The sequence below is a fragment of the Lissotriton helveticus genome, chromosome 5_1 (genome assembly GCF_964261635.1).
Source record: "Lissotriton helveticus chromosome 5_1, aLisHel1.1, whole genome shotgun sequence".
Taxonomy (NCBI): domain Eukaryota; kingdom Metazoa; phylum Chordata; class Amphibia; order Caudata; family Salamandridae; genus Lissotriton; species Lissotriton helveticus.
The window spans coordinates 1,971,942,899-1,971,952,157 of NC_136065.1; the positions used below are offsets into that span (position 1 = coordinate 1,971,942,899).

A 9,259-nucleotide genomic window follows, 5' to 3' on the forward strand; every position below is an offset into this window, starting at 1 on the left:
AATTTGTTAAGGCGAAACCTAGTCAAATAAAAGCGCCATTAGATATGCGCAATATATGAAAGGTAAGGCTGCTGCTGCAACCATCCCCTATCATGTACCACGCTCTCGCTATTTCTCAACATGCCTAACCTGGTGCGATAGGCCTCTTTAATTATTAACTTGGTCTCCCTACCAACAGTTTCGGGATTTAAGTAAATATGACCCAAGCCTATCTTATGAAAGGTTTCCCTAACATATAATAACCAAGGGATCTTCGCAGAATACTCAAGCTTGAGGCAATCTTGCAATATTTCCTTTGTCAGTTTCAATTCTTCAGAACTCCAAACCTTGCTCCAAAGCAGCAAGGGGGAGACATGGATAATGTCACTCACAAAATCAAGACCCACCTCAGTATGGCAGAAGATGTTTGAGGTACCAGATGGGACAGATAAGAGGCGCTTTATAAACTTATTTTCCATGATCTGGATTTTATTACAGGATTGTGTACCCCACACGCCCGCGCCGTATGTTGCAACAGGAATGCATTTTGCTTTATATAAGGATTTTAGTTCTGCAACCGGCTTCTGACCCAATTTACTTGAGAAGCGAAAAACGGCCTCTATGGATTGGGTAGCCTTTTGCACGGGCTGATATTAGAGGATCCCAACTCAAGGTTTTATTGAATAAATTCCCCAGGTAATTAAAATGATCAACTTTCACAATAATTGAGTCCTTCACCATAAGCCTGCGAGATTTTACCCCTATTGGGCCGCAGACCATGGTGAAGGACTTTGTGAAATTGACCCTTAGATCTAATCCTTGCATAAAAGTTTCAAAAGCATTCAAACAAGTTTGCATGCTGTTGGCAGTTAGGGTCATTAGCACCGTGTCATCTGCATAAGATAACATCGGTATCCGTTTACTGTTTACTGTTAACCTGGGGAAAATCTACACAACTTTCCAACAGACAGGCTTCCAGACCATTGGTGTACACCAGGAACAGAAAAGGGGCCAGTATACACCCCTGGCAGACACCTTCAGTCGATGGAATGGACTTTCTCTTCTCCCCGGCAGGGCCAAATCTGATCCTTACTGTTGTAGCAGCATGCAGTCTGTGGAGGAGGGTGACCAACGATTCTTCAAACCCCATGGACTCCATCATTTGCCACAATTTATTTCTACATACAGTGTCAAAGGCACTGGATAAGTCCATGAAGGCCAAGTGGATACAACCACGCTTAGCCCTCATGTACTTACCCAAGATTAGAGCCAAATTTAGACACTGCTCAGTGGTTCCTTTTCCCCGCCTAAACCCGTATTGGGAATCCACAGTAATACCTGTTGACTCAGCCCAGGTTTCCAAGCGAGCCAAAATCACCCTACCCATCAGTTTACAAGACGCATCTATTAACGATATTGGTCTGTAACAACAGGGGTCGCATTTGTTGCCCTTTTTAAATATCAGAACCACTACCGCCTCTTGCCAGGAAGTCGGAATGCATCCTACCACAACTGCTCTGAACAAGAGTAATAGGAGTGGTGCCCACACCTCTATATTATGTTTAAAGAGGTCCAAAGGGACTGAGTCCGGCCCTGGGGCCTTTAATGGAGTGCCTTTTCTTAGTGTGGCCTCAACCTCTGAAAGGGACCATGAGAGGCAAAGCATATTCGCTGACTCCAAATTGAAATCACAGATCCCCTCATTAGCAATTGGCAGGGGCGCCCCTTTTGGATTAAAACTTTTCCCATAATGTACTTCCCAGGTGTACCCTGGGATATGGACCAGCATGTTATCCTTCTCTTCGCTTCTTAAAAAAGGATGATTTATTACCTCCCAAAAGAGTCGGCTGTCCTTTAGTTCTGAGGCTTTTCCTAAATCATCCCATGCCTTTTTCTTTAAATCTGATTTACGCTTAATAATAGCATCTCTGTACATTTTCCTTGACCTTCTAACTAACTCCCTATCCCGTGGAACTTGGTGTAATGCCTTTGTTAGTCTAGATTGTGCTCTAGAACATTCTGCATCAAACCATTTACAAGCATTTCCTTTTTTCCCTCCCACAATTTTTAGGAGGTAAGGGGCCACATTACCCAGAAGAGCCTCAAAGTTCTTAATTATTAGATCCGGCTCATTAGAGGGGGTTAAGCAGGCATCTATCCTTTCTTTGTTTGTTTTAAAAATCTCCGCCTCTAGATGGCTTGCATCTACCTTATCCCACTTTAAGGTGACCCCCTGGTTCTGACTAAATTTGATTGGGTGGGCCACGGTCTGAGCTCTCTTAAAAACGGGACACAGACTCAGAATTAGGGGGTTATGATCACTAGCTGGATTTGCCTCAATCTGAAAATATTGATAAGATGAATATAATTTCTAGAGACCAGAGCAAAATCAATTACGCTCATCTGACCTCCTGTACCATGGAAAGTAGGTATACTCAGAAATCTTGAAAAGTTGGACATATCCAGGGCACAAAGGTCATTAATCGTTATGATATTATTTAAAGCCTCTCCTTGTTTTGAGTGCTTAAAATGTGCCAATGGCTGGTCGCTTAGATCTACTAGACCACAGACTCTGGAACCACTAAATTTACACAAACTACAATTAAAATCTCCTACCCACATAATAAAAAGAGGAAATAAGGTATTGGTTACTTTAACAATCTCGTCCTGTAATTTTTCAATAACCACTGTAACATGGGTATCGAATATGTTATAATACCAATAATTAAAAGCAAAGGCACTAAGAATAAGTCCTTAATCATAAACAGTTGGTACCAGGGAGATTCCACCAGTGTGACAGTTTTTATCATATTATGCTTTACAGAAATAGCTGTCATAAGGCCGCCCTTGGCTCTTCCAACATGTGAGGGTTCGGCACAAACATTGAAAATTTGGTAACCATCCAGGCCAGGGTCCCCTCTGCTCCAAGTCTCCTGGAGGGAGATTATATCGAAAGATTCGACAAATTTTAACCATACCGGGTCCTCTAACCTCCGTGAAAGACCAGCTATATTCCATGAGATCAGGCGGAAAGGGTAACCCTCAGCCCGGCTATCTACTTCCCCCAGGGGTATTGTTACTTTCAACTGGGTCATGTCACTCACGCTCGGAATCGCTACTATTGAGTTATTATCTGCAACCAATGGAACCGATTCTACCTGTCTGGTATTAACTCTCCCACCCTGTGGTGAAATGCGGTCAACATGCGCCCGACCACCATTCAAAGGACCCTTTGACGTTGGTGGTCAATCAACCATCTCCAGACAGCTATACCTGTTTATAGTTGGGATTCCTCTCCAAATATCCCTGTAGACTGGCTCCCTGGTAGGATATCTGGTAGGATTACCTCCCCAGTCCTCCCACTCTCTTCCTAGGTCTCGGTGGCCTACTCTATGCCAGTTCTCTTCATTGACTAAATCATTACGGGTCACAGAGGGATAGAAAAAAGAGAGTCGTTTTGTGTCTATGCCAGTGCGTGGATCCTTAAAATTGACTAGAACGCAGTCACCCTGAATTGATTTCCTTCCATGCCCCACCCAGGGAGCCCTGCGAACCATTAGGATCTTACTCGACCAGTAGAGTGGTAATGGTCGGTTCTTATTAAGCCAATATTGGACCTTGTTCTTTAATGCCCAGGTAGGTTCCTCTATAGGGTTTAGCAACTCCGGAACGTCAGTCATCACCACCACAAAGGCACTAGCCTCGGGGGGGGGCAAGGGGGGGGGGGAGATTAAAGGCGAGTCTACTATTGGGGGCTCCCCTATGAGAATCCCTATTGACATCTGTATCAGGTACTTTGGGGGTATTACTAACCATCCTGACCTGCGCAGTGGATTCCTTGGGGTTATCTGCAGTTTTCTTCTCTGCTGCTGCAGGGGTTTTCGATGTTACATTTGGTCCTGCAGCCGCAGTTTTTGTTACTTGTAGGCCCGCTGATTTATCAGAAATTAGTTTATTTCCCCCAGTCTTTGGTATCCCAGGAGTTAATGGATTTTTTCTTTTTGAGAGAGTACTTAATTCAGCTAACTGTTTTTCAACATGCTGTAGTCTGGATTCTATCGGGGAAAAGTAAGATTTAAATACCTCTCCCATTTTTATTAAAAGTTGATTATCTACCACTTTATCGTTTTCTCCCCCTTCCGTATTAATCAATGCCTCAGTGCTTTCATTTCCCAAGAACTCGCTTGTTACAGGATTTAGTGGCTCAATATTCCTGTTTTTTCCCCTTTCTGTGTAGTTCGGTTTGAATTCTCCGCCTGGTTTTTCGGTAGCTCATGTGTCTTCTTGGCCCTAGTATTTTTCCGTTTGTCCCTTTTTTTCCTTACAGCGCCCTCCCTATTTCCCCTCAGTTGTCTCGTCAGCTCTGGTGTAGTGAGCATAGATAAATCTGGGGGGTTTTCCAGTTCCAGACTTATTTGGGAGTCAGACAGAAGTTTTGATGCTGATAAGTCCACCACATTTGGTAGGCTATGCACATCAGCACGGGCTTCTATCGGGGGGGGCTTCCTGACCTGCTCGGGGGTTCTGACGGTCGCAAAGTGGCCCAAGGAAGATCTTTTTGCCAAAGCCAAAGCTAGGTCTTGGGACACTCTACGTTCCAGGTCGGAAATACCTTGATCTATGAAGGAATTCGCCCTTATGAGAAAGTTGTCTATGGGGCCTACTATCTGAGCCCCTTCTGCAGCTGTTTTGCTCCTACTTCCTCGTCTAGTCATGATACTAGGGTAATCACAATATACAATCCCAAATTAAGACTTGTATTCATAAACAAATTCAATATATGTCAATAGAGGAGTGGAGCATACATACTGTTCGTTAATGAAACGTATAGTGGACAGGCTTAGAGAGGGGGCCCGGTCCGGTCTTACATGGTCTCTAACGGGCTTAAACGGGCCCGCCCTTGGCCCGGTCTTCGCCCGGCGCTGCCCGCGCACGTCCTGCGTATCGCGGGTTTGGGCATGGTTAAGTAGGAAGAGGCGGGGGCGGGAAGAGTCGCCAGGTGCGGCAGATGGAGCGCCGCTGAGACTGCTGGGACTCGCAGTCCCGCTCCGTCAACCACCTCGCAGCAATCAGCCCCAATGTCAGGAACAATTTCTCAGTGTCCAGGTGAGCAGGGTATGTGGTCAAGATCCCCAGGCGTGCACAGAGACTGCTTAGACCTTCAAAGCCCGCGACTATGAGCGGCTCCCGCAAAGCGGGGGCCGCGAGTCGTGATAAGGTCCTGGGAGGCGGGGGGGGGGAGAATCACCAGGTACGGCCGATGGAGCGCCGCTGAGACTGCTGGGACTCGCAGTCCCGCTCCATCAACCACCTCGCAGCAATCAGCTCCAATGTCAGGAAAAATTTCTCAGTGTCCAGGTGAGCAGGGTATGTGGTCAAGATCCCCAGGCGTGCACAGAGACTGCTTAGACCTTCAAAGTCCGCGACTACGGCAGGAAGAGTCTAACACTACTGTGGTGTCACATTTCCCGGCTATTTGAAAGTGCTCGTAAGCGCCTTGCAAGTTTCATTGGCATATCTGACTAGTAGCACTTTGTGGAGGGGTAAATGATTTGATATGCTGGGTCCAATATGAGTAAATGAATGAATAAAGGTTGTTTGCATCCCCTTACAGATGATGAGTATGCCGTGCTCAGCAGACTAGAACAATACACGGACCGCCTCATGCTGAATGAGGCCAAGCGCCTAGAAGCTTGTGAACAAGAGGCCTCAAAGTGCACAGACCCAAAGGAAAGTCAGCTGGACACAGAAGGAACGAAGGACACAAAACAGGCCGCTGAGAGAGGTGAAAACAAGGGGATGAAGTGGGTGCACGAGCGCGGTGGGTAGGGTGAGGCCTCCCAGGAGTAAACCAGAGCACACTGTTGAGCTGTGTATTAGCCTTAGCGCTAAAACAGTAGAGAGAGAAGGACTATACAATAGGGCCTATTTATAAGCTGGTTTGCGTCGCTCTTGCACCATGTTACGTGGTTTAAGATTGACGCAAACATTACATGCGATTTAAGAAACCACGCAAGGCCCCTTTGCATGGCTGCCCATCCCCCCATGCTCAGCTATGTTATGTTATGTTGATTTGTATAGCGCACTAATCCAAGAGGGTCTCCAGGCACTATCATTTGCACAGCTACGACGGTCTTTCACAGCTTCCATCTTGGTAATAGTAATAAACAGTGGCAGTCAGTAACCACAGAAGGCACTTAGGCTTATGGTGAGACACAGGAAGAGTGTAACACTACTGTGGTGTCACATTTCCCGGCTATTTGAAAGAGCTCGTAAGTGCCTTTCAAGTTTTATTGACATATCTGACTAGCAGCACTTTGTGGAGGAGTAAATGCTTTGATATGCTGGGTCCACTATGAGTAAATGAATGAATAAAGGTTGTTTGCATCCCCTTACAGATGAGGAGTATGCCGTGCTCAGCAGACTAGAACAATACACGGACCGCATCGTGCTGAATGAGGCCAAGCGCCTAGAAGCTTGTGAACAAGAGGCCTCAAAGTGCACAGACCCAGAGGAGAGCCAGCTGGACACAGAAGGAATGAAGGACACAAAACAAAGCGCTGAGAGAGGTGAAAACAAGGGGATGAAGTGGATGCACGAGCGCGGTGGGTAGGGTGAGGCCTCCCAGGAGTAAACCAGAGCACGCTGTTGAGCTGTGTATTAGCCTTAGAGCTAAAACGGTAGTGAGAGAAGAACTATATGATGGGGCCTATGTATGAGCTGGTTTGCGTCGCTCTTGCACCACGTTACATGGTTCAAGATCAACGCAAACCTTACGTGTGATTTTAGAAGCCACGTAAGGCCACTGTGCATGGTCCTGAGTGGCTCCATAAATTTGGAGTGAGGCAACACAGCCCAAATCACTGCGTTGTCTTACTCTGGCCTAGGAAGGTGTTCCATGGGCTTTGCGTGGATGTTTCCACTCAACGCCCATGGTTTTTGGCGCATTCCCTGATTTACCAGAACTGGTAGACCTGGGAAAGCATCAAAGGATGCACCTTCCCAGGGGAGGCGTAACGAGGAAAACATATCTTTATTTCTCCTTGTTATTTCCTCTTTCTATGCAATCTGTACCAAACATAGGAGAATTCCTCTGAGGATTGTTTTTGTGCAGGAATGTACCACTTCCTGCACAAAAACATTCCTGCATGCAACACAGGCACCTTTAGACCATAGTGCAAGGATACCTGCATTGGCACTCGTCTATCAAAAGGGCACCGGCAGAGGGAAAAGGCAGGAATGCGCCGTATTGCCTTAAATACAGCACACTTCAGCCCTTTTCCTGTCAAGCAGTGCAGCACAGCAAGGTGACTTGCTGCGCTGCACTGTGTGACATTCTCGTAAATAGGCCCCGATGGGACTAACATGAACTGGCAGAGGAATGCAGACGTCTGTCTAGGAATAGTAGGTCACCCTTTAGTAGTAGCGCTGCAGGTCAGAACTGAAGTGCGCAGCAGAGCTGTGTGTGACAATCAGTAATGGAAAAGCAGAGGGTGTTGCAGGGCGATCTTTATGTCACAGAACTGGGACAGCATGGATGCTGCTATTGTGAAGTTCATTGGCAGACCACTATGAGTGTGCTGCATGCCAGGATAGAGGTGTGTTGGCAGAGCTGAGTCCCAGTTCTGAAATAGCAAGGGGTGCAGCGTACTGGAACTGAGATGCATTGAGAGGGTGTGTGCAGTGGAGTGGGTTTGCTGAAACTGAAAGGATACTGAGGTTCAAGGCTGAATTGCAGTGGGGTGCACTGTGCGGATTTTCCTAATGGAATAGCAGAAGGATACTGGTCGTGAGTGAGGTGCATCGACTGAGCAGTGTAGGACCATTACTGTAATTGCAGAGCACGGCAGTTCAAGACTGAGCTGCATTTGGAGAGCTTTGTGTGAGTGTATTTGTGCTAAAAAGGGGCACATTTACAAAAAGTCACGCAGCGCTGCCCTGCGTGAGAGGGAAAGGGCAGGAATGTGGCATATTCAAAAGAATGCAATGCATTCCTGTCCTTCTCACTGCGCTAGTGCCATTTTGGCTGCCAAGCGCCATCACAGGCAACCTTGCACCATGGTACAATGGTGCCTGCATTGCAGACCGGATTGTTTTTGTGCAGGAACAAAAACAATCCCAGGAGGCAAATTCCTCTTTCCATGTGTGCTGCATAATGCAGCACCTATGGAAAGAGGAGGTAATGAGGATAAATAAAAATATTTTGCCTTGTTACGCCTCCCCAGGGAAGGTGTAAGATTTTGGTGCATTCCCAGGTTTACACATTCATGAAAATCTGGGAATAGGTCAAAACCCATGGGAGAGGCAGAGATTTGCATTGCATCACGCTACTCGAGATTTTTTAAGCCACTCAGAGCCACGCAAAGTGGCTTTGCGTGGCTTCATAAATCTGTCATGGCGATCTGTCGCGCATCTACCACATTGCGTGGTGCAAACGCAAAACAAGCCTCTCGTAAATATACCCCTTGGTGTGGAGTGCAGATCTCTCAAGATCTCTCAAGTTTCCCAGGTTCATTTGCAGGTAGCACATATAGTGCAGGTTTTTGCTTGGCCTCTGACAAAGTCCTGAACTTAAAATGAGCCTAACAGGATTACAAATCACAGAAATGCAAAAATACAATCTGGACTGGATGAGCTACTGATGCGCGGACCCTGGAATCTTGGGAAGCCGGACATTGGGTGAGCTGTGTGTTTTGCGGGTGTCTGTGCTTTATTAGTAGCTGCAGCTGCAGGGCATGGCTGGAGTGCATTGCCAGATGTATATGTGTGCGGCCGTCTGGCTTTGGCTCACTATGTAACTGATGTGTTCCAGGTCCTGGCGAGAAGGCGCCCCTAGAGCCGCCTGCACAGGGCCCCACGCGGCCTTAACATGAAGCCTACAAGCAGATCCCGTGACCCTGCAGCCGTGCGGCCCTGACGGATGAATAGCTGAATAGACGTGGCCTATCCTGGATCTCAGCCGGAGCCTCACTGTGCATTACTGATCACTTGTATGTGAGCTGCTGCCGATGTAGAGCTAATGTGTGCAATATTACAGCACCTGGCACGCCACGGCCGACTCCAGCTTTATTTATTCATTCATAGTTTGCTTATAGCACAGTGTCTCCGAAGCGCTGCTCTATCCGGGTGATTAAAAGAGATGCAGAAATTGATGCGCATTGTAACAGATTTGTGAGCCCGCTGTATGTGCAACAAGTAAATATGAAACGCTGTCAATATATCATATGACCACGAGAGGGCAGTGCAGCACTACACTTCTACAATGTGCCATAGAGGTTCT

General features: G+C 46.9%; 1 protein-coding gene across 3 annotated transcripts in view; it reads left to right on the plus strand.

The window, feature by feature from the left end:
• PPP1R1B (protein phosphatase 1 regulatory inhibitor subunit 1B) overlaps positions 1-9,030 on the plus strand; it is a 350,866-nt gene extending 341,836 nt beyond the window's left edge. Inside the window, exons 6-8 of one of the 3 annotated variants that reach the window (XM_078645648.1) lie at positions 5,594-5,764; positions 6,378-6,548; positions 8,792-9,030. In XM_078645648.1, the coding sequence (XP_078501774.1) occupies positions 5,594-5,764; positions 6,378-6,548; positions 8,792-8,847 (398 nt within the window). In that variant the 3' untranslated portion in view covers positions 8,848-9,030. The remainder of the gene's footprint in view (positions 1-5,593; positions 5,765-6,377; positions 6,549-8,791) is intronic. The other 2 variants (XM_078645651.1, XM_078645650.1) reach the window with 2 other exon arrangements.
• Positions 9,031-9,259: the final 229 nt, after the last annotated feature.